Source organism: Trachurus japonicus, chromosome 16 (assembly GCF_045865225.1).
Source record: "Trachurus japonicus isolate A0001 chromosome 16, Traja_1.0".
NCBI classification, from domain to species: domain Eukaryota; kingdom Metazoa; phylum Chordata; class Actinopteri; order Carangiformes; family Carangidae; genus Trachurus; species Trachurus japonicus.
In genome coordinates this window covers 28,822,318-28,848,219 of record NC_140922.1, presented here as the reverse complement: position 1 = coordinate 28,848,219, position 25,902 = coordinate 28,822,318, and the positions used below count along the sequence as shown (strand labels likewise).

The 25,902-nt window shown below is 42.1% G+C and overlaps 2 protein-coding genes across 2 annotated transcripts in view; one reads left to right on the top strand and one right to left on the bottom strand.

Annotated features, from left to right (window-relative positions):
* Positions 1-25,902, bottom strand: part of slc6a20 (solute carrier family 6 member 20) — a 132,300-nt gene that overhangs the window by 70,841 nt on the left and 35,557 nt on the right. The gene's annotated exons all lie outside the window — the stretch shown is intronic.
* LOC146972589 (phosphatidylinositol-3-phosphatase SAC1-B) lies at positions 1,616-24,309 on the top strand. Its single transcript, XM_085803006.1, has 20 exons — positions 1,616-1,736; positions 4,266-4,363; positions 5,532-5,606; positions 6,850-6,977; positions 8,606-8,755; positions 9,381-9,440; positions 10,061-10,094; positions 10,340-10,441; positions 12,435-12,520; positions 14,619-14,705; positions 14,815-14,883; positions 15,056-15,135; positions 16,273-16,371; positions 17,325-17,463; positions 18,016-18,085; positions 19,295-19,367; positions 20,580-20,673; positions 21,735-21,827; positions 22,640-22,697; positions 24,018-24,309. Exons 1-20 carry the CDS (start codon positions 1,708-1,710, stop codon positions 24,152-24,154), a joined length of 1,761 nt encoding a protein of 586 aa, XP_085659132.1. The 5' UTR covers positions 1,616-1,707; the 3' UTR covers positions 24,155-24,309.

Sequence of the window (25,902 nt, the reverse complement as noted above, 5' to 3'; positions counted from 1 at the left end):
AAGGCTGATTTGGTGACTGATTTGATATGGCTGTTGAAGGTCAGATCTGAGTCTATCAGCACGCCAAGGTTTCGGACTTGGTCTTTACTTTCTAAAGACAGTGACTCAAGATGTTTACTGACAGCAACCCTCTTCTCTTTATTTCCAAAAACAATGATCTCAGTTTTTTCTTGATTTAACTGAAGGAAATTTTGGCTCATCCAATTTTTGACTTGCTCTAAACAGTGACATAATGACTCTATTGGACTGCAGTCATCTGGAGACAGTGCAAGATATATCTGTGTGTCATCTGCATAACTATGATAGTTGACATTAGAGTTCTGTAGAATTTGACCCAAAGGCAGCATATACAGGTTAAACAGAAGGGGTCCAAGGACTGACCCCTGAGGAACTCCACATGTTAGTGTGCTAACTTCAGTAGAAGCAAAGAGTTAATAAAAGGCTGATTTGGTGACTGATTTGATATGGCTGTTGAAGGTCAGATCTGAGTCTATCAGCACGCCAAGGTTTCGGACTTGGTCTTTACTTTCTAAAGACAGTGAGTCAAGGTGTTGAATAAGTATAAAAGTGTGACAGCTGTGGCCTCAGTCTTAGACTAGCCGCCTATGGACTGGTGTTGAAAATTAGCACTTGTGCTAAACTGTCCACTGGAACAGTCTTAATGTATTTGTGATGTCCATATCAAATAAATAAACATAACATAACATAACAGTCACAGATAAATTAAATGCAAGGAGTTTTTTTCTTATCAACCTCCACCACAATTAAACATCCAAAGAAACCTTGTGCTTTGTTTACTTTATTATTATTATTAGGCCTATTATTATTATTATGTATCTGTGTTTTTATGCATTGTTATTATTGTGAGTATTATATTACTGTATTAATTTCATCATATGTATGCATGCTGTTGTTTACAGGCAATTGTAAATTAGACTCCATGCATGCAGGACATTTTTTTTAATCTTTACTGTTGTCCTCCTTTACTGCCCTTTCCATATTCAAATAATATTTTGTTACATTTTTACATGGTAGAATTGTAGGGGCTTCATATGTTGAAGAAAAACTGAAGATGAGAAAAGGATTTGCCATGTCATTAGATATCTTTCTCTTACTTTGAAAAGTACAGGTTACTGGTTTGAAAAATACAGGTTACTGGTGAAAATACTGAATATTTGTCTTGCAAACTGTTGACAACCGTTTTTTAATGTAGCCTATACCTCCCATGTCTTCCTGATTTTTTACACAGTGCCAAAAGGTGTGGATGAGATAGTCACTCTGCTTGCTGCATTTTGGTCAGAGGAGTTGGTGTCAACCTTGTGGATTTTGTTTCCCACATAATAAAAAAAAATGGAGTCCATATGTCAAAAAAATACACCAATTTTACCTTTGGCCCAGTATGTCAGGTATTCCATGGGTAAAAGACTAAATATGATCTTATGCCCGTCTGAGAGTTTGAGATCCATTTTAACAGTATGGGGTTTTGTTTTTAAAACCATAACTTTATTCTTGATATTTCATAATAATCAGATAACCCATTGTTGTTGTGTTAGTGTGTGTATGTGTGTGTGTGTGTGTGTGTGTGTGTGTGTCTGTGCGTGCGTGCGGACAGCGCCATCCCGCGGCTCGAGGCTGCGTCGCGCGCCGACCCAGGCGGAAGTAGCCGGTGAGTCGCTGACACGTCACTGAGGTCAAACGGGAGGAAAGATGGCGAGCACCTATCAGAGCTTCAACCTGTAAGTGCTAATGGAGAGAGAGTGTGTGTCTGTGTGTGTGTATGAGATAGAGAGTGGATCCCCGCGGTGTGTGTTGTTGTGTGTCTGCGGAGTGCAGCTCGTCCGGACCGGGATCGAACCGGATCCCCGGGCTGCTGCACGGACCCTGCCTCCGTGTCACTGATCACTGCTGTGGCGTGCTATTACACCACCACCCGATCCTAGACCAGCCCCAGGACCAGGACCAGGACCAGGTCTCCTATAGTCTGTCCACTAACACTATGGGTCTGGCTGCACGGAATCAGACTAGACACACGGCTGCTCATGTGGCCCAGTGGGTCGTCTGGTCTGCAGCAGCGGTACCTGAGCCTGGCTCTCGAACAGCTGCTGCTCCAGCATTAGCTGCTGCAGCACCGGCCTGCAGCTGGAGGAGGGAGGAGGGAGGAGGTGCTGTAGCGTCGGTGGTTGGTTGATAATGATAATGTAGCAGTAGCTATATGTTCCCTGAGATACCCAGTGTTTTCAGGTTTTAAATGCATACAAGTAGCTACCACATGAATCTGGTTATAGCATCAAGGCCTTTTCACTTTGTCAGGAACCTCTATTTAAACAAAATAAAACAAACAAACAAAATTGTTCACAAACTTCTAAAATGCTCTGGTTAAAATTATGACATTTTGACGCAGTTATAACGATAAGAACAATAATGAGAGTTCAAACTGAAATCATAAGTGCAAAACCAACCTTTTCATGGATAAGGAAGTCTAACAATGTAACCAAGAAATGAGAAACAAATGGGATGATAAATAATTGTTTAAAGCAGAAGTAAGCGGAAGTCTTAAATAGTTATATCTTCCGACAGCAATCACTTATATAGAGTGTTTGGTCCGAAACACGGGTCTGTCAGTCACTCTGCTCTGCTGTAAGCCGAGGAGAAAACTTTCCTTGTATCCTACAACCTTTATCCAATGAGGAGAGAGAACGGCATAAAGGGGCGGTCCTCTCTGTGTGTGCAGCCAAGGGATGCGCGTGAATGTGGTGACGTAGGGACGAGGGCGGGGACTGCTAACTCCATCGGCTGACAGGAAGTTAGCCAAAACGACCGGATCGCTTACTTCTGCTTTAAAATTATGACATTTGTGGTGTTAGGGTCAATTTTGACCCAGTTATAACGATAAGAACAATAATGAGAGTTCAAACTGAAACCATAAATGCAAAACCAACCTTTTCATGGATAAGGAAGTCTAACAATGTAACCAAGAAATGAGAAACAACTGGGATCATAAATAATTGTTTTAGTGTGTTTTTTAGGCAAGGCAAGGCAATTTTATTTGTATAGCCCGTTTTTGCAAACAGTTTGTCTCAAAGGGCTTTACATGGCATCACAACAACATCCTCTGTCCTTAGACCCTCACATCGACTGAGGAAAAACTCCATGGAAAACCCTTTTAACAGGGAAAACCAGAGAAACCTCAGGGTGAGCAACAGAGGAGGGATCCCTCACCCAGGACGGACAGACGTGCAATAGATATAGTTACAGACAGCAGCTGGGGTCAAAACTGACCCTTAAAACAAAGAAAAACACGCACTCTCCAAAAAACTTTCAGGAACAAACTGAAGAGGTGCACGGCCAAAAGTTGCACTTAAAGAAAAAGAAGAAAGGCCAGCAGCACTCGTGTCCTTCTCATTGTTTTTTTATTGCAAACTGCGTCGGCGCTTAACACACACAGACCAGTTTCGACAACGTATTCCTCAGTGTGTCAAAACTGACCCTAACACCAGAGATGGTAGCAGAAAGCTGACAAGAGGAAGGTTCAATTGAAGCCAAGGGGTATAGGCCTATACTGACAAAAAAGGCCCAGGGGAACACAGCAAAAAATATTAAAGCCAATATTTTCATGGATAAGGAAGCCTAACAATGTAACCAAGAGAAGAAAAACAGATTGGATGAAAAAAAAATGTTTTTAGTGTCTTCTACAGCTGATTGAAAACACCATAGATGGCAGCAGAAAGCTGACACAAGACGAAGGCTACACAACTTGCACAACAATCAGTAAAATTTCATCCAGTAAATCCTGGGTGAAGACATGAAAAAAATGAGTCTCTCTACTACAGTCATGAGAATAACCTATTGTGGTGCTTGAAATGGCTGTAGTACGAAAGTCGTAGCTTTACAAAAGCAGTGGAATATTGTATGAATAAAGGTTGATAGATAAGTGTGGAAAACAAGTTAAAATGAAATTTTATGAAATCGCTCTTTGAGCATAAATGTTATCTGTCATTCTGTTTTCACCAAATGTCTCAAATGTGAGATAAAAGAAGCTGAAATATTGACTTCACATTACATTTCAAACTTCATGAGATTTCTCATTTAGCCCTAAATGAGAAATTAATTCAACTAAACAGACAAAAAACACACAAAATGTACTATATTTAGCCTATATAATGTACATGTGTTGTCCCTGTGGTGCTGTTTGAGAGGTAAAAGTACCTATACAGCTCTTGGTTGTTGGTTTCTAACAGCTGTTGTTGTTGTGTGGGTCTCTGCAGGCGGACCACACCGGAGAAGTTCTACATCGAGGCCTGTGACGATGGGTCCGAGGACGTCCTGGCCATCGACAGAGTCTCCACCGAGATGACGCTGACAGGTGAGTCCACCTCTAGAGAGACTGTGGTTGGTCAGCTACTTCCTGTTTGCTTTTAAAGATCCTCCAGCCAGACGAGTCTCTAGACCGTCACTGAGCTGAGATCTACCTACCTGGTGACCAGAGGAACTGAAGAACTAGGTGTTATTGACCTGGGCCAGATAGATAGCAGCTCCAGACGTTTCCTGCAGAGATGGAAAACCTGTTGGAAGGTCGAACGTCTCAGCAGCTCTCTACCAGTCCGAGAGATAAAGATCGAAAGACATTTGACAACATTTAAAGCAGGAGGAACCAGACTGAAGTTAAAACACAACGTCCTGTTTATCACCTGGATAACAGCGGCCTTACAGAGAAGCAAATACCGAACTGAAGACGTCTGTAAAGACTTGGAAACTTCATCTGTTTTTAAATAAAATCTGCAGCAAAATAAAGAAAAGGAGACACAGAGATGATCAGTGATCCAGAGTTTCTACAGCTGTTCTCTACATCTCTGTGTGTGTGCAGTGTGTGTGGATATGACCTGGCCTCCTGCTGTGATCAAATATCAGCTCAGTGATTAGCAAGCAACATTTAGTAAAAGCACAAGCACAATATCAGCAGCAACAGCGGTTTAGTCGGTTTTAGAAACAAGACGCTGCTGCAGCTCTCAGCTCCAGTTGATAGACACTGGATTTTATTTATTTTTAAAGCTCTCACTGGCCTCTTACCGTCCTATATTAACTCTTTAGTATCTTTTAATGCAAGTCTTTATCATGCACGGTCAAAGGACTAGTTACTGCAGGTTCCCTCTGTTAACACTGGATTTGGAAAGTCCAACCATCTGAAACGTACCACACTTTTATCATTAGGACAATTTAAATCCATAACTGCATCTTATTTTACCTCCAACTGCTCCTGTTTTTAACTCTAGACTTCTCTGTTTTCAATTTATCTTTGTCACTTTGACTTTTTGGTGTTTCGGATATGCTTATGTATGTTTCAAACGTTTTGTGATTTGTCTCAGCTATATTGTAAATGAGGTTGCTCCTCAATATTTTTCAGAGTTTAAATAAAGGTTATAATGTTATAATGTTAAGATTCATAGTCCATGTTGACATAAAGTGATCGTCACAGTTTCTCGTGATGTTCTTGAGGTCGTTAAGACGCCTGATGTGTTGTTGTGTTTCCTCAGTGAGGAGGGACGTCCCGGCGTCAGCGGAGAGCAGGCCGATATGTGGACTCATGGGGACCATCCGTCTGGTGGCAGGTGAGCTCAGCTTGTAGAGGAGGATCATGGTCCAACCATCAGCTGGTTGAGAGCTGGGCTTTTATTTATTTATTCATTTCGGACACGTTAATTAAATCAGACTTCATCACACATCATCTCAGTTTAAGTAATACAAATACAGCAACATGGCCGAAAGGGAAAGCGGGAGAAGCAAAAGTTTATCTAGTCCCGCCCCTGGTACCCTCAGAATACATTCTCTTCTTTTTCTCTTTTGACAGTCCAACATACCATGATATAACAGCAGATAGTAGTACAGACCTGCAGTCCAGTTCCAGACAGTCAAAACAGATCACATGTGTGTCTGTACACGTGTCCATATTGGTCCATCTTAAGTGAACAACAGCCTCGTCTTATTGTCTGGCATTACTCAGTCTCTTAGTACTCTTTTACAATTATAGGCGCATTTCCACTGCAGGAACTTCGGGGTAATTTTACGGGGCCAGCCCCGTTGGTGCGTGTTTCCACTGCAGGAACCTCCCCCACAGGGCCATTTACAGGAACTTTTACAGGGCCATACGGAGTCCCTGCCTGGGGGTCGGTACTCGGATCGGCCCTGACAAGTCCTGGTGGGGCTTGAGATTTACTCTGTGCTGATTGGTCAGACTCAAAGCAGGATCATGTGATGCTAAGAGAAAGCCCCAAAATAAGATGCGTTTTTACAACCCAACGTTACTAAAAACAGAAAAACGGCCGGAAAAAATTGAGAATAAACTCAGTAAAAGACTAGAGTAGCAGTAGGCCTGGTAAAAAATAAAAAAAAGAGTGGTAAATAGGCGATTGCGGGATTACGTGACGATTGAGACGGCATTTTTTTTTTAAGAAAGCGTCTATACTGACAGGAAAAAACAACATCAAGAGCAGTAAAAAAAAAAAAAAACGCTGCACAACGACCACGCAGTGATCAAAACTGTTGCACGTCGCCATCAGAGCCCGGTGGGTCCTGTCTGCAGTGGAGACACGGCCACCGAGAGGGCCGAGTTCCTGTAGAAGTTCCTACCCCCTCCCTTTACCAGGAACTCCTGCAGTGGAAATGCGGCTTATGTCTCAGCTTGATTTAGTACCCTCAGCTATCTTACAATTGTTATTAGAAAACATCCAGCATTGCGCACCTACAGTACTGGCAGTGATGTAGAACAGTGTTTTCCAACATCTTTCATTGTTTGGGAACACACTGGTTGTTGTTGTTGGTGTCTTCCTTCACCCGTGTGCTGCTCTGTCTCAGGTATGTACCTGGTGGTGATCACCAAGAAGCAGAAGGTCGGGGACCTGCTGGGCCACGCCGTGTGGAAGGCTCTGGACTTCGACATCGTCTCCTACAAGAAGACGATACTTCACCTGACAGACAACCAGGTAGGACCAGCATCCTGCAGGTGGTAGCAGAGGCCTGAGTGATAAACCACCTGGTCGACACTCACACGGTAATGTGAGGGAGGGAGGGAGGGAGGGAGGGAGGGAGTGGCCTGATGAAGATACCACACATGGTTCAGGTGTTGAACTGACGTGTACCTAAAGCTCCGATACTGTAGTTTGTATTGGAGGTATTCAGAAAAACAACTGTCCAGATGTGGCCTCATCAGGTCCAAGGACGATCGATCGCTCTATCTTTTCTTTAAGTTTTTTACTTTTAGTTTTTTATTTGCACATTATATAATAGGGGTGTGCCAAAAAATCGATTCACATAAGAATCGCAATTCTCATCAGAATTCAGAATCGATATAAAATGTCCCAAAAACGATTTTAAAAAATGAAAAAATGAAACAAATTCTAAGGAAAATCCATTTCCTTAGAATTTAAAAGGCAGCATGTTTAACTGCACTATTTAAAAAAAAATAAAGAGGCAATTTAAATTTTGTTACTTAAGCAATATGTGATATTGCTTTTATGCAACAGTTTCAACAATTCCATCTAAGCATGGATAAATGTTTAAAACTCAATAAATGTGAAAAAGACACTTTAGTCATTCTGTCTTGCAAAGCAGACTGGAGTAGATCATGAGGATCCTTTGCACACCGATAGACTGAAGCAGAAATCATTATGAATCAAATCGTTTTGAATCGAAAATCGATTTTGAATTGAATCGTAGCCCCAAAAATCAGAATCGAATCGAATCGTGAGATAGTAAAAGATTCCCACCCCTGTTATATAACCTGCATGAACAATGAAAATAGTGAAATTAAACATTGTGGAGGTGAGGTGGAAGCCAAAAAACGCATATGAAAATACCTCCCCTAAAAAAACATCAGCGGTGGTCTTCAAAGTAAGAAGATAATACAGAAACAAAAATTAGAAAAGAAAAAAGAAAAATGAAAGATGCTGAATTAATGAAAAAAAAAAAAGTACATAAAAATGAAATGAAAAATGAAAGGTACAAATTGACAGATCTAGAAGTGTTACAAATCTTAACTAAAGAAAGATTTTTTTCAGTTGTTTTCTGAACAAAGCCAGTGTGGATATTGATTCTTACACAGAAGCCGATCTAGATCTGTTGAACTGATGGAGGTCCAAGTCACTTCCTGTGGTCGTATATCAAGAATAACACATTACAATTAAACAAGGTTTCTTTATTAGTACCAAACGGTAAATTTGCTGTGCAGACGGGAACTCGGCAATCCCAATAAAATAACAACAACGCAATAGACATCATGACAGACAAATCACACAATAGAAAAACACTACAATCATCCCAAAATACTGTATATAATCATAGAAAAGTGCTAAAACAACTAAATGAGTCAGAGTGTCCATGTAACAACACAAAGCAGTTTAATTCCCATTAAACATAAGTTTCATAATAATAATTATTGGAATATGGGTTGTGTCAACTAAGCTGAAATGAGTAAAACTTAACTCAAACCAAGTACAGCTGTCCAATAACTTGTATTTTCTGAATAGAGAATTAACTACATCACACATGAATAAAAATGTGTCCCTATATTGATCCTTTTGTCTCAAACATGTTGTTTCTGTTCTTGTTTCAGATGCAGGACAATAAAACCTTCCTGTCCATGATCAACAGCGTCCTTCACACGGACGGTTTCTACTTCGCCACAGACTACGACCTGACGCACACGCTGCAGCGACTCGCCAACACCAGCCCCGAGTTCCAGGAGATGAGCCTGCTGGAGAGGGTCGGACACACGTTATACACTTTATATACATTATTACAGTACATACATACAGTCTAATGTGGAGTTAAAGGGATAGTTCACCCAAAATTCACTCAAATTGCACTCATTATCTACTCACCGTCATGCCGACTAAGGGCTGGGAGAAGTTTCAGAGTCCTCTGTGGCTTCTCTGAGTTACAGGGGGTCTCGGCGTAGCAGTGCATGTCCATATAACGGTTGTGAATGGATACCAACTGTCTTCGTAACAAAAAGACACACCAAAAAACATCCAAATACCTCCATGCTGCTCGTATGTAATGTCCGTCTTGTATTGAAGCCCCGAAATGCGAAATTGTTCCGAAAAAAATTAAATAAGTCTATATTTCAAGCTTGAAATATAGACTTATTTAATTTTTTTGTAACTCAGAGAAGCCACGGAGGACTCTGAAACTTCTCCCAGCCCTTAGTCGACATGAGGGTGAGTAGATAATGAGTGCAATTTGAATTTTGGGGGGAACTATCCCTTTAAATACCAAATCAGAAGTGTTTTTAATTATTTTATTGTGAATCAAACTGACATCTGCCCAGGTGTTTGTCTCTGTTTTAACATCTGTATTATTAACGTGTGTTCTCTGTCTTGTTGCAGGCGGACCAGCGGTTTGTGTGGAACGGACACCTGTTGAGAGAGTTCATGGCTCAGCCAGAGGTGAGACTGATGTTGTGGGTCGCAGGTTCGATTCCGATGTTTCAAGTTTTTTATTATGATATTATATTATATTGATTCAATGGACAGAAATTTTATGTTTATACAATACAATTGGCTTTATGCACAGCTCCACAACTTCCTGAAATAAGCCAGCTCGTTTATTTCCTGTCTTACATTATTGGACCAATTGATTAATCCAGGTGTGTCTGACCTCACAACAGTGGTCAGGCACACCTGGTTTAATTAGTTGGTCCAATAATGTAAGACAGGAAATGAAGGAGTAGCATTAAGTTCAGGAAGTAGTGGAGCTGTGCATAGAGCCCATTGAATTCCTTTATTGTCATTCATACCAAGGTATAAACGAAATTCAAATGCAAACCTCCATGTGGTTAAAAACATCAGTGAAGATAAAAAAGAAAGACACACAATCAACAACAATAAGACAATACAATTCAATATTGCACAGTCTCTAAAGTGCAGCAGTCAATTACATTTTTATTTTTAATATAGGATTTTTTTAAATTTCTGAGCTCAACCAGACACTTAAATGAAAAAATCTCTATTTTTGTAATAAATATTTTCATTATTTTTGTTTAATGAACTCTTCTCTCATCTTCCAGCTGCACAAGTTTGTGTATCCTGTCATCCACGGCTGTATCCTTTCTCCTGTCTGACTTGTAACACAGTCAGTAGTGTTTTAGTAACTAAACTCAGTAACCTGTCGTTATCAGAGGGAAGCAGTAAATAATGTGCTTCCAGTTTATCTCAGTCTTTACGGCTTCACTTGTAGTTTTATCTTCGACCAGCTGCAGGAAAAACAACGTCAGTCGTTCAGATATTAATATTTTATTATTTAAATATGACTCCGTGTCGGCTCCTTGACTCGTCGGTTGAACCAGTCATCATCATGAAGTCCAGCTGCATCAACGGGAAGGTGTTTGACTGGAGCATCATCTCCAGGAGGAGCTGCTTCAGAGCCGGCGTCCGCTACTACATCAGAGGTGACGGCCCCGCCCACTTCAGAGGACGCTCACGTGTCTCATGTCCGCTGGGTCCGTCTCTGCGTCCTCAGCAGACGTCACAGCGTTGATTACACTGCAAAAACTCAAAATCTTACCAAGAATATTTGTATTATTTCTAGTCAAAATGTCATTTCTAGTCCAAACAGATTTAATGATACTTAAAATAAGACTCATCATATAAAAAGTAGCTTGTTTTTAGACACTTTTTACTTTTTTCAAGCATATTTTTCAATTGACCTATGGCTAAGCCCCGCCCCCAAACACGATGAGCAAATCACAGTGCGCATAGCTAGCCCATACACTCGGACATTCTCTGCTTCCACGTCCATTGAAATGCATTGCAGTTAGTCAGTTTTCATTAGTTTTTATATGTTTTTTCTTGACATTTTAAGTTTTAAAATGGTCAAACGGTGTTCATGGGGTACATGCAACTCCAACACTAGGTATCCCGAGAGGCTGGGTGACGGGGTGGATTTTTTTTAACCTTTTCCCAAGCCACATCTGAACCGAGAGAAGTGTCTGCTCTGGATAAAGTTATGCTGTAGACCACAACACCAACTAAACGTGGATAAAATTAACAAGGATGTCTACATCTGTTCTAAGTTAAGTCAACAACGTATTTGAGGCAACATATTGTCAGAGATGTTTAGATGTTAGCCAGTATCACAAACGGCAGCCATAGCAGTAAAGTAAAGTTAAGTTCTGGTGACTTCGAGATGATGTTTAATCTTTCTGTCTCCAAAAACCATCAATTGCCTCCTGTGAAATGTCTCCTACTGTGACAGCTGCCATGTCCGAGTGAGTGGAGGGGGCGGGGCTTAGCCATATATCAATTATTACAAGCACAAAAGAACTTGCTTTGACTGTCAGATTTTTCTACTTACTGTACCTCAACTGAAAATTAGTTTGAAACAAGTGAAAACTGTCTAAAAACAAGTTAATTTTTAGGTGATGAGTCTCATTTTAAGTGGAAAAGAGATTAGTTTTGACTAAAATAGAGACATTTTGACAAGAAACAAGATAAATATTCTTGGTAAGATTTTGAGTTTTTGCAGTGTAATCAACGCTGTGACTTCTGCTGAGGACGCAGAGACTTTTTTGCAACGTTATTTAGTCTCAGAAAAAATATTTGTGTTTTTCTGGTGTTTGTTTCAGAATTTTGAAGGACTGCAACTTACAATTATTTTCATTATACAGTAGATTAATCTGTTGATTATTTAAAATACTAATTAATTAATTAGTTGTTTGGTCAATAAAATGTTAAAAAATGTTGAAAAATATCAATCAGTGTTTCTCAAACCTCCAGATGACATCCTCAAATGTCTTGTTTTGTCCACAAACCAAAGACATATTCAGTTTATTCTCATAAAGGAGCAAAGAAACCAGAAATATTCACATTAAAGAAGCTGAAATCAGAGAATTTGGACTTGTAAAAAAAAAAAAAAACCTGAATCAATTATTCGATTATTAAAATAGTTGACGATTCATTTAATTTTAATCGATTATTGTGCGTTTTAGTTGATTAAGTGTTGCAGCTCTAAAATATTGTCCAATGGGGGGGTCCGGGGTTTAATTTGTGTCAGTTTAGGGGTCCTTGATGAAAAAAAGTTTGAGAACCACTGAGTTATGTTATAATAATGGGGGGAAAAAGACAATCGATCCAAACTAGGCTACTAGGCTACTGCACTTTTTTATCATTTTTCTTTTTATATAAATTATTATTGTGTGATATTTATATTCCTCTTGTTTCATTCTGTTTTTTCTCTTTTATCCTGTTGCTATTTGCTGCTGCTGCACAAATGTAAATTTCCCCACTGTGGGACAAATAAAGGAATCTTAACTTAACTTAACTTAACTTAACTTAACTTAACTTAACTTAACTTAAACAAGCTCAAAGACCAAAATAAAACACAGTCCATCGCTATGAAACTGTGAATGCTGCATGAATGAAAACATGTCTTTGTCTCTGCAGGCATCGACTCTGAAGGTCACGCTGCAAACTACGTGGAGACGGAGCAGATCGTCCAGTTCAACAGCGCCAAGGCCTCGTTCGTCCAGGTGAGTCAGAGACGCAGCGATCTACGGTCTTCAGTCTGAGTCACGTCTGTTTGAGTGACGATTTAACAAAAGAAGTTTAGAAGAGACATGAAAAAATACACAGAGAGCAAAAACAACTGTACAGACAACACAACACATTACAGTGTTGTGTTTTCAAGGTGTGAAAAGTGTTTGTGTTTGTATCTATTTCACACCAAACAGCTTCAGACAACCAGCAAAACCACAAACACCATGAAATCGTTTTCATATTCACAGACGAGTGACACATTGTGAAACATGAAACCTACGATGTGTTTTCCTTCCTCTTCATTCTTCTGTTACAAAACACAATTTTGGTTGTTTATAGCAAAATACCACCTATGTCAATGTGGTACAAAGTGTGTATTTATGTATTGTTTTGCTTTTTATTCCTGTGCTGCTGGGACAAACTCATTTCAATGAAGTTCAATTCAATTCAATTAATAATTCTGAGTATATATAACAACACATATTCAACATACATCTACAAAACATATATTTAAAGACATAGAAATATTAAAAACATGTAATCAGTATGTGCATACTACATATCCCTCAACTTTTAATACATGCACCATACATTCATATCATAACTCAAGTAAATAAATGATTACCGGTAAGTAATTCACTCTATAGCAACCCAAAAAAAATGAAAACAAACATTAAACTATATTAAATCTTCATCCCAAGTTTTTGTTATTGCCAAAACTTCCCTCTTTTTATCTCTGCACTATTTTTCTTGTTTTTTGGCAGCATCTCTGTTAGCAAATAATGATGTTTGTTGAATAGTATAAAATACCTCAAATTAAGCTGGCCTTGACTTAAAAAAATATATATATATAGTATATACTTTATAACAGCTGTAAGTTGATTGAAAAGCCTGAAAACAAACCTTAAAAAGTGCTTGAATTTGACCAGTGTAACACAATCACACTTAGAGGTGCGTTTTTATCAATCCACTCATCATCCATTCAGTGTTTTTCTCCAATACATAAAGGTTGTCGTTTCATTCATTCATTTCAGTCATCCTTATATCTGTCTTAGTTAGATTTTATTTCAATATTTATTTTGTATTGTGTATGTTGAGCCAGTGGCAACAAAATTTTGTTCTACTTTGTACCTGAGTGGTAAAACTGTGAAATGACAAGAAAGAAATCTGGAAATCTTGACTTTAGGAAACAACTGTGTAAGAAAAAAAAAAAAAAAAAAAAAAAGGTGCAAAACAGTCAGCTGGAACATTACAACAGGACAGAAACATGAGAGCAAACAGACGAAACACAAACTTCTTCTAGTTCAAGTTGTGGTCGAAGGTTACGTGACTGTGACAGGAAGCTGCTGTATGTGGAGCATCAACTTACTCTCTCAATTCAATTTCAATTTCAATTTGCTGTATTGGCATGACTCTGATATACAATATAGCCAAAGCATTGGGACAGCAGAGTTAAAACAAATACATAGATAGTTAATTAAAGCAGAAGTAAGTGGTCCGGTCGTTTTGGCTAATGCTGCGTTCCAGGCAGGCTTTTGAAATCGTAAATTACAGCTTCAAGTCACAACTTTGTACGACTTTGTAGCGTTCCAGGCAACCCACTCGTGTTTTTCCGACCTGTTTTACCTGTGAAAGTCACTATAACGGCCACTCGTAACTTCCGACCCGTGAACTCGCACCAGATCGAACTGGTACCACTTCACAGGTCGGAAAAACACGAGTTTCCTTGAACGCACCATAACAGTCCTCGTCCCTACAGTAAGTCACCACATTCACGCGCATCCCTTGGCTGCACACACAGCCCTGCATGCCGTTCTCTCTCCTCATTGGATAAAAACTGTAGGATACGATAAATGTTTTCTCTTCGGCTCAGAGCAGAGCAGAGTGACTGACAGACCCGTGTTTCAGACCAAACACTCTATGTAAGTGATTGCTGTCGGAAGATATAACTATTTACTTATATTAACACAAAAATATCGCTTACTTCTGCTTTAATTAGTAATATTATAGAATAAATAAGTAAAAAAAAGGAAAAAAATAAAAAATAAAATAAATATATATAAAAAAGTTCTCTCTCTCTCCCTCCCTCAGACCAGAGGCTCCATCCCGTTCTACTGGTCCCAGAGGCCGAACCTGAAATACAAACCCAAACCACAGATCAACAAAACCGTGAACCATGTAAGTCCTTCTCCACCTCCGTGTGTGTGTGTGTGTGTGTGTGTGTGTGTGTGTGTGTGTGTGTGTGTGTGTGTGTCTCTGACAGTGTGTCTCCTCTCTCTCTCCGTAGCTCGACGGTTTCCAGAGACACTTTGACTCACAGATTATTCTCTATGGACGACAAGTTATTCTCAACCTGGTGAGAGCAAAAACCTGAAGATAATAATAATAATAATAATAATAATAATAACATTAATAATAATAATAATATTAATAATAATATTAATAATAATAATAATAATAATAATAATAACATGTTTGTTTACATCAATTTCTCACTTTGTTGCTGTTTATTGTTGTTTTTCTCTCAGATCAACCAGAAAGGTTCAGAGAAACCTCTGGAACTGGCCTTCGACAAGATGGTGTCTAGTCTGGGGAACGGCATGATCAAGTAACAGCACCTCCTCCTCCTCCTCCTTCTTCTCCTCCTCTTCCTCCTCCTCCTCCTTCTCTTCATCCTCCTCTTTCTCCTCCTCTTTCTCTTCCTTCGACCTCCTCCTCCTCCTCCTCTTTCTCCTCCTCCTCTTCATCCTCTTCTTTCTCCTCCTCCTCCTCTTCATCCTCCTCCTTCTCCTCCTTCTTCCTCCTCCTCCTCCTCTTCTTTCGTCCTCCTTCTCCTCTTTCTCCTCCTTCTTCTTTCTCCTTCTCCTCCTTCTTCTTCCTCCTTCACCTCCTCCTTCTCTTCATCCTCCTCTTTCTCCTCCTTCTCCTCCTTCTTCCTCCTCCCTCTCTTCATCCTCCTCTTTCTCCTCCTCCTCCCTCTCTTCATCCTCCTCTTTCTCCTCCTCCTCCTCTTCATCCTCCTCTTTCTCCTCCTTCTTTCCTCCTCCCCCTCTATCTCCTCCTTCCTCCTTCTTCCTCTTTCTTCATCCTCCTCTTTCTCCTCCTTCTTCCTCCGTCTCCTCTTTCTCCACCTCCTCCTTCTCTTTCTCCTTCTTCCTCCTTATCCTTCTCCTCCTCTTTGTCCTCCTTCTTCTTCTTCCTCCTCCTCTTTCTCCTACTCCGCCTTCGCTTTCTCCTCCTTCCTCCTCTTTCTTCCCCCTTCTCTATCTCCTCCTTCTCTTCCTCTTTCTCTTCCTTCTCTTCATCCTCCTCTTTCTCCTCCTCTTTCTCTTCCTTCGTCCTCCTCCTACTTCTTCCTCCTTCTCCTCTTTCTCTTCCTTCTTCCTCCTCCTCCTCCTCTTTCTCCACCTCCTTCTTCCTCCTTCACCTCCTCCTTCTCTTCATCCTCCACTTTCTCCTCCCTCTTCCTCTGTCTCCTCTTTCTCCACCTCTTCCTTCTCTTTCTCCTCCTTCTTCCTCCTTCTCCTCCTTCTCCATCCTCAGCTCCTTCACAGCCTCATGTCTCCTCTTCTTCCTCCATCCTCCTCCTCCTCCTCTTCTTCCTTCTCCATCCTCCTCCTCTTCCTCCTCCTACACCCTCAGCTCCTCCTCCTCCTCCTCCTCCTCCTCCTCCTCCTCCTCCTCTTCTAGTCTCCTCCTCCTCCTCCTCCTCCTCACGTCTGCTCCTCCTCTCCTCCTCCTGCAGGTACGTGGCCTTTGACTTCCATAAGGAGTGCAGCCGGATGCGGTGGCACCGTCTGCAGCTGCTCCTCGACCTCGTGGCCGAGACGCAGGACGAGTTCGGGTCAGAGACACAAACCGCTGCAACACTTCTCATGTTCACGTTCACATCGTTTATCCACAAGTTTCCCAACGTCGTCTAATGGTCAAAACCGGAAGCCCGTTTTGCATTTCCGGTGGAATTGTACATTTACGTTTCCATGGTTTTCAGTCGTTGTCATAGTTGCGGTAAACGCATGGATCTATTAAGGGGATAGTAGCATTTTTTTAAAAGTGGGGTTGTATGACCTACAAATAGCCCCTAAGTACTTTAATTGCAGTAGAAGACTCTCTGCACTCCTCCCGTTAGCAACGCCAGCCCATAATAGCCCTGCCCAGAGATTTACAACATAGGCTACAGTGTTGTGAATGGACCCAAAGAAACGGCCTATTTTCACGCCTAACCAACTGCTGATCGGCGGGCGCCAACGCTGGGCGGAGGGATACGTGAGTTGGTTAGGTCCAAATAAAAACTGTGTTTTTCCTGCACTTTGAAGGGCTGGAAAAAATTATATTATAGCGAACAATGGAACTGTGTATTTTTTTTTTCAGGTCAAACCTCTTTTAGGCCGTGAAAATAGGCCGTTTCTTTGGGTCCATTCACAACAATGTATGTTGTAAATCTCTGGGCAGGTCTATGGGCTGGCGTTGCTAACGGGAGGAGTGCAGAGAGTCTGCTACTGCAATTAAAGTACTTAAAAAAAAAATGCTACTATTACACTGTTAAAAACCAGTGTGATGATCCATGTGTTTTACAGATTTTCATTGAAAAAAAAAAAAAAATCCATGCATTTACCACGACTACGGAAACCATGGAAACGTAAACATAAAATTCCACTGGAAGAGCAAAACCGGCAAAACAGGCTACGTTTTTGACGTTTGGAAAGAGGTGGATATGTAAACATCAAAACTGACACCGTGTGTGTGTGTGTCTGTGTGTGTGTGTGTGTTTATGTGTGTGCGTGTGTGTGTGTGCAGGTATTTCCTGGTGGACGCCGACGGGAAGGTGATGCTGAACCAGGAGGGGACGTTCCGGAGCAACTGCATGGACTGTCTGGACCGGACCAACGTGATCCAGAGTCTGCTGGCGCGCCGCTCGCTGCAGTCGCAGCTACGGGTAACGACCGGTGCCAAGCAACGAGCGCCAGATGTTTTAGCGCCAGATGTTTTAGCTTCAGTGTCATTGTCATCGAACATAAGTTAAGTTTATGTTAAGTTTATTTATTTAGGATAGCCCCTTGAGATGCAGCATCTCGTTTTCGAGGGGGTCCCTATACAGAAACAATGCAAACAATACACAAACAAGACATACTATTACAATGATACAAAACACACAGAGACACAAAGCACAGCACACTGCTCACCCACTTCACCAACCCCCAAACCCCACCCAACTTATCATAGACTTACACTGAAAATGCACATAAACCTACATACTGTGTAAATGTAGATGTGAGCAAGTATACACATGAGCAAGTACACAAATACACAAATGGGTCTGCCCCAATAACAAGAGCAACACACATCGGAGGCAACAGTAAACCACTGCATCAAAAACATGAGCAACCTGTTCTTAATTGGGAAAATAGATCTGTTCGAAAGATATAGAAGGAGGTGATGGACTGAACATCTGGTCTGAGATCTGTTTGTTTGTTTTGTTCACCTGTAGAAGATGGGCATCCTGCACGTGGGTCAGCAGGTCGAGGAGCAGCTGGATTTTGAGAAGATGTTCAAGAACGGTGAGATCATCACACACACACACTCATGTCGTCAGTGTCTCCGTCCTCTCACAGCTCTTCATTTTCCTCCTCTTCCTCATCTTTTTCCTCCGTCTTTCTCCTCTTCCTCCTCCTCCTTCTCTTCATTTTCCTCTATCTACTACGTCTTTCTCCTCCTCTTCCTCCTCTTTCTCCTCCTCCTTCTCTTCATTTTCCTCTTTCTCCCTCCTCCTCCTCCTCTTCATTTTTCTCTTTCTCCTCCTTCTTCCTCCTCCTCTATCTACTACGTCTTTCTCCTCCTCTTCCTCCTCTTTCTCCTCCTCCTCTTCATTTTCCTCTTTCTCCTCCTCCTCCGTCTTTCTCCTCCTCTTCCTCCTCCGTCTTTCTCCTCTGTCTTCCTCCTTCTCTTCATTTTCCTCTTCCTCCTCCTCCTCCGTCTTTCTCCTCCTCCTCCTCCTCCTCTTCATTTTCCTCTTTCTCCTCCTTCCTCCTCCTCCTCCTCTTCATTTTTCTCTTTCTCCTCCTTCCTCCTCCTCCTCTATCTACTACGTCTTTCTCCTCCTCTTTCTCCTCCGTCTTTCTCCTCCTCCTCCTCTTCATTTTTCTCTTTCTCCTCCTCTATCTACTACGTCTTTCTCCTCCTCTTCCTCCTCTTTCTCCTCCTTCTTCCTCCTCCTCTTCTGTCTTTCTCCTCCTCCTCTTTCTTCTCCTCTTCCTCCTCCTCCTTCACTTCATTTTCCTCTTCCTCCTCCTCCTCCGTCTTTCTCCTCTTTCCTCCTCTTTCCTCCTCCTCCTTTACTTCATTTTCCTCTTCCTCCTCCTCCTCCGTCTTTCTCCTCTTTCCTCCTCCTCCTTCACTTCATTTTCCTCTTTCTCCTCCTTCTTCCTCCTCCTCTTCTGTCTTTCTCCTCCTCCTCTTTCTTCTCCTCTTCCTCCTCCTCCTTCACTTCATTTTCCTCTTCCTCTTCCTCCTCCGTCTTTCTCTTCCTCCTTCACTTCATTTTCCTCTTTCTCCTCCTTCTTCATCCTCCTCCTCCGTCTTTCTCCTCCTCCTCTTTCTTCTCCTCTTCCTCCTCCGTCTTTCTCCTCTGTCTTCCTCCTTCTCTTCATTTTCCTCTTTCTCCTCCTCCTCCTCCTCCTTCACACACACACACACACACACACACACACACACACACACACACACCCACCCTCTCACCTCCTCACCGTCTCCTCCTCCTCCTCCTGCAGCCTGGGCCGACAACGCCGACGCCTGTGCGAAGCAGTACGCAGGAACTGGAGCCTTGAAGACCGACTTCACCAGGTCAGAGTTTATGATATCAGGAGAAATTAGTTATTTAATTAAGTATATTTTTTGGGGCTTTTTCACCTCTAATGGACAGGACAGTTGAGAGAGAGAGACAGGAAATGGGAGGCAGAGGGGGGGGGTGACACACAGGATAGGGCCGCTCGGGATTCGAACCGGGGTTAGGGTCACATGGGGCGGATGCTCTACCAACTGAGCTAAACACCGCCCCAGAAATGAGTTTGATTTGATTGATTTATTCAGGTATCAGTGATCAATATGAGGCAGTGTGGTTTACACAATCACTACCATTCATATCAGATCACAAAGAGCAAATATGATTTGACGTTTTTATTTCGGAGCTCAACCAGACTTTTGAATTTTTTATTGTCACTCAGTTCACTACACAATGTCACATTCTACGAAGGAGTATTAGGGCCAGCCAAAAAAATAAAAAATCCGGAAAGAAAAAAAGTTAGGTTAAAAAAAAAGAAAAAAAAAGTCAGGCGGAAAACTGACTGGCTTGACCACAGCAACACAACCAACCAAGTGGTGCAACTGTAAATCAACTTGATCAATTACCTTATTGTATCTTGTGATACAACATAGGCCTGTATCTACCCTCTCTGGATTGCAGCAGCTGCAACCATCGATCTCCCTGCATCTGTCCAGTTCCAGATATTTCATTTTGTACGAATGCGGCCACCTCCTCCAAGTTTGTTTGGTTTATCCTCCTAAACAAACCAAGTATCCGACACAGTCTCTTCAACGTCCTTATACTTATGACCACACCGTGTTTATGAGCCAAAAGAGAGAGAATTTCCTTATTATCTGAAGCCGATTCTGAAGTGCAGTTTAATCAAGGCATCTGTAGAGGCAGCCATGATGACCACCGACTATAGTAGTTTGATATTTTCTCTCTCTTTTTTTTTTTTGCCTGGCTTTTTTTTTTTTTTTTTGGCTGGCTCTAATACTTCGTAACATTCAGATTTATTGATCTTTACAATGTTCACCTTCTATAAAATAAAACTGAAAGAACATTAAATTGTTATTTGTTAATCTTATTTAGAGTCTCAAACTAAATATTTCTTTTAGTAATTTACTCCCACACGCGTCTTTGTAAATGAAATATGAAATTGCAGCAGTCGCTCTAGGAGAATTTCAAAATAAAAGCACATCTCACCAATGATACGTATTGATGCCATCGACTCGTTGTCGTTGGTGTTTCAGGACGGGGAAGAGGACCCAGTGGGGGCTGCTGATGGACGGCTGGAACTCCATGATCCGATATTACAAAAACAACTTCTCTGACGGCTACAGACAGGTGAGTGAACTACTAGCTACTACTTCCTGTTTCAAACCGACCAATCACAAGGTCGGGTTTACACGGAGGCGGAGCCAAATGGTTTAGATGAAAATGCTCCATATAAACAGCTCAGTCAGAATAAACAAGCAGAAGTTCAGAGAGGTGGAATAAACCTTTTCTTAACCCTCCTGTTGTCCTCCTGGGTCAAGGAAGGAAGGACGAAGGGGAAGAAGGAAGGAAGGAAGGAAGGAAGGAAGGATGGGAGGAAAGAAAGATGGGGGAAAAGGAAGGAAAGATAGAAGTAGGGAGGGAACAGATTGGGTCAATTGGGTCAAAAAGGAAGGAAGGGAGGGGGAAAGGATTGTGGAAAGAAGGGAGGGAAAAAGGAAGGAAAGAAAGATGGAGGGAGGGAACAGATTTGTTCAAGGAAGGAAGGAAGGAAGGGAAAAGGGAAGGAAAGAAAGATGGAGGGAGGGAACAGATTTGTTCAAGAAAGGAAGAAGAAGGAAAGAAGAAGGGACGGAAAGCAGGAAGGGAAAATGGAAAGAAAGAAAGATGGATGGAGGGAACAGATTTGTTCAAGAAAGGAAGAAGAAGGAAGGGAAGGAAAGAAAGAAAGATGGAGGGAGGGAGGGAACAGGTTTGCTCAAGGAAGGAAGAAGAAGGAAGAAGGGAAAGAAGGGAGGAAGGAAGAAAGGAAGGGAGAGGAAAGGGATTGTGGAAAGAAGGACGGGAAAAAGGAAGGAAAGAAAGATGGAGGGAGGGAACAGACCAGGTCAATTGGATCAAAAGAGGAAGGAAGAAGAAGTAAGGAAAGAAGGAAGGCAAGAAGGAAGGATGGAGGAGGGGAACAGATTGGATCAATTTGACCCAGAAGGACGACAGGAGGGTTAAACTGAAAGAAATTAAAATGATATCATGTAAACGGTGAAACTGAACGTCGTCTGGTTTCGTTTCGACGTAGTAAATGCGTAGTGACGATTCTTCACTTGCAAATGCTTGAATGAAACATGTTATTTGGACCTGATCAGCTGTGGAAACATCTGTAACATCTGTAACATCTGTAACATCTGCTGCAGGACTCCATCGACCTGTTCCTGGGGAACTACGCCGTGGACGAAGCCGATTGGACCACACCGCTGCGTGACCCCAAAGACTGGAAGTTCCTGACGGTGAGAGAGAGAAAAAACTCAGGACTGATGAGGTTTATTTATCTGTGCGACATGTGTGGTATATTGATGTGTTGATGAAAAGAAGGGATCACCGGCGCCGACACGTCTTCACTTGTGTTCAAAAAGGAGTTTATTAACAAGAAGAAGAGCAGTGTACAAAAAATGCCGAATCCTGAAGCATCTCTGGTGCCAATGTGAGATCTCTCTCCCTATGGCTCAAAACCATAACTTTATATGCTTTCTAACTCCAAAACTCCACCTTCTCCCAACATAAGGATATAACTTACCATAATAGGCATTAACTGCTCGATATTTACATGAACAATCCATGTATCTGTTACTCTAAACAATTCCTGTAACTGTTTAACGTACGCAGTTAATGTTTTGCGTCTATGAACATGAGACAGGATCTAGCCTGTAGAATTTTACAACCTTGCATTCATCCTCTGGACGAGGCTAACATAAACTTAGAAAAGGCTCTCACAGGAAAAATGTGATTGACAAGAAACACAATTCTCCCAGGGTACATTTCACAAGAGTCACTCATTATCTCATCTATTACTATTAATTAACACCTAATCCAACATAAATGTATGTGCGTCTTTCTCTCTTATAACATCTGCCTTCGATCTGTTTACTTCTAAGCAAAACATGTCCATGTAGCAGAGCACCAATTCACACTTTCCTTCAGTTCCAAAAAAGGGCACACATAAAAAGAAGAACATAATACATGATATTAAAGCAAAAAAGTAAAGGTGTATAATATACTACACATGTTTAACGTGACTCCTGTCGTCTTCTTCCTCCTGCAGCTGCCCATCATCATGGTGGTCGCCTTCTCCATGTGCATCATCTGCCTGCTGATGGCCGGTAAGACAAACTGCACCTCAACACCAACAACACCAGATCAGAGCTCGTTCAGTTGTTCACATTTTGGATCAGATCTTAAAAATTAAAAATGTGCGTCATTTCCACTTCTTCTTCCTGTATCCAAAAACAGCAGCAGCAGCACGGCGATCTCGCTTTCTACCATCTACAAAAGACGTGATTTTGATGACATGTCTTTCACCACTTATGAAGTGATTTGTTTCCTCCTCGCTCCAACAGTGTGGTTTTATCTTGCGTTTCACCATAGCTGCGTTTCCACTGCAGGAGTTCCTGGTCAAAGGAGGGGGCAGGAACTTGTGCAACACGACGTGCAACAGTTTCGATCACTGCGTGGTTGTTGTGCAGCATTTTTTTTTTTTTTTACTGCTCTTGTTGTTGTTTTTTTTCCGGCTGTATAGACGTTTTCTAAAACAAAACAAAAAAGATTGCTGTCTCGATGCCTCGTAATCCCGCAATCGTGTATTTATCACACTTTTTTTCCCTTTTTTATTTAACTAGGCCTACTGCTACTCTTGTCTTTTACTTTACTCTTTACTACTTTAGTAACGTTGGGTTTTAAAAATGCCGCTTAATTCGGGGCTTTCTCTTAGCGTCACATGATCGTGCTTTGAGTCTGCTCAATCGGCACAGAGTAAATTTCAAGCCCCACCGGGACTTCTTCAGGGCCGATCCGAGTACCTACCCCCAGACAGGGACTCCGTTCGGCCCCGTAAAGGTTCCTGTAAACGGTCCTATGGGGGAGGTTCCTGCAGTGGAAACGCGCCACATGTTTACAACAAGTAGTTCCTGTACTCAAAAGACGAAGATTCCTTGTGAATAGAAAATGCGCAGAACGGGGCGGTGTTTAGCTCAGTTGGTAGAGCACCCGCCCCATGTGTTGAGGCTATAGTCCTCGCTGCAGGCGGCCCCGGTTCGAGTCCCACGTCGACACGCAGGCCCTGTCCTGCGTGTTGTTCCCCCTCTCTCTGCCTCCCCATTTCCTGTCTCTCTCAAACTGTCCTATCAAATAAAGGCATGAAAAGCCAAAAAATATATACTTTTAAAAAAAGAAAATGCGCAGAACACAAATTAATGTTCCTTTCGATGGGGATATCCTGATAGGCGTATACATGACCAAATATTCGGGTTGGAAAAGGAGTACCGGTAACCCAGGGGTCAGTTTGGGTTTTTCAAAAGGGTTATTGGTGTTTACATGGCTGTGTGCATCCAGGTTATTGCTAATATTCTGGTTATGAAAGAGTTATTGACTGCATGTAAACGTACTGATTGTCTTCTCCTCTCCTCCTCCTCGTCCTCCTTCAGGCGACACGTGGACGGAGACTCTGGCCTACGTGCTGTTCTGGGGGACGGCCAGCGTGGTGACGGGCGGCCTGATCCTGTTCAACGGCCGCGACTTCGTCGACGCCCCGCGGCTGGTGCAGAAGGAGAAGCTGGACTGAATGTGTGTGTGTGGAAAGCAGCTCGGCCCCGGAGAGCTCACCGCCTCATCGCCGCCGCCGCCACCGTCGTCGTCGTCACTCTACCCCCGGCAACAGCATCAACATCAGCATCAACGGGCCTGGAGCCTTTACTGAGGGACGGTGGATGGAGGTGGTGGAGGAAGAGGAGGAGGAAGAGGAGGAGGGGGGGTCGACCTCGTGCACAGCTGGAAGTGGAAAGACAAAGACTATGGACGGGTGGAGGAGGTGTGTGTGGGTGTGTGTGTGTGCACGAGGGCGCTGCTGTCCACACGGCAGCGGTCACCAGGTGGACAGGACTGTCTGCTCCACCGGTTTTACTGGACTCTTACTGGATACATGTGTTGGGACCTACTACGTCACGTTTCCTGTTTGTCCTTTTTACTGGATGGATGTACTGGGATCAGATCGGATCGGATCAGAGCAGCTGCTGCGAGCTGACGCTGGTTTATTTACTCTGTGTACTGTTTAGTTTGTTCATTTCTCTCTGTCGACTTTCTCTTTCTCTTTATTTTTGTTGTTTCGTTTCCTTTTTTGGGGTTTTTTTTTTTTTTGTTGCTGTTGCCAACATGTTTTCATCCACGTCGCAGTGATTCTGTCCCGGGTTTGAATTTAAATGCTGCTTAAAGGGATTGTTCAACATTTTTGGCAAATTGGTCCATTGCCATAATCCCTATAGTCATAGCAGTAGGTTCGTTACCTTTAATTGTCGGTGCAAGCTATTTGTAGAACGGCGGAGCAGAGCTGCGAGCTGCTCAGAGCTACGCTACGGAGGCTCATGGGATTTCTTGGTTTCCCTCATCAAACTCATCAAATACACAATCCAACAACTCCAAAACGCTCTGGTGGACAAGTTGTGACCTGCACATTCACCACGCTATGAGATAATAACACAACGTTACCAGACAGAGTTGTTTTAGAGGGAAATTCATGCAAAACAGCTGATGCGCGTTCCTGTCAAGTGCAGTTTTTCATCAACAGTCTCTGCATTTGCCTCTAAAACAACTCTGTCTGGTAACGTTGTGTTATTATCTCATAGCGTGGTGAATGTGCAGGTCACAACTTGTCCACCAGAGCGTTGTGGAGTTGTTAGATTGTGTATTTGATGAGTTTGATGATGAGGGAAACCAAGAAATCCCACTAGCCTCCGTAGCATAGCTCTGAGCAGCTCACGGCTCTGCTCCACCGTTCTAAAAACAGCTTGCACCGACAATTAAAGGTAACGAACCTACTGCTAAAACAATAGGGATTATGACGATGGACCAATTTTCCAAAAGTGTTGAACTATCCCTCTAAAAGTCTCTGAGGTCTGTTCAAGACTTCACGGTCCAAAGACGCCGCAGTCCAGTCTGAGACGTACTGGACTGGTTCTGACTGGTTCTGATGGAGCAGTCGCACGCATGACAAACAAAACAAAACAAAACAAACAGACAAACTAATGTACGTCAGTCTCTGTACAGGTAGATTTATGCTTCTGTATCAACAGGCCGCACGCAGGAACCTCCGTTTGTTCAGGTTCACGATGATCCAGACCCGTCAGTCGGACCCGACTTCATAAAAGCCTTAATGATATGAACCGGTCTGGAACGTTTAGATATTAATTATTATTACACTGAAATAAAATGTATAAATAAAACAAAGACTGACTGGTTGTTGAATGAACGCTCTTCATTCACCACTGTTCTTTATTTCAGGGGTTCTCAACTAGTCTCACTCTGGGCTCCACATTT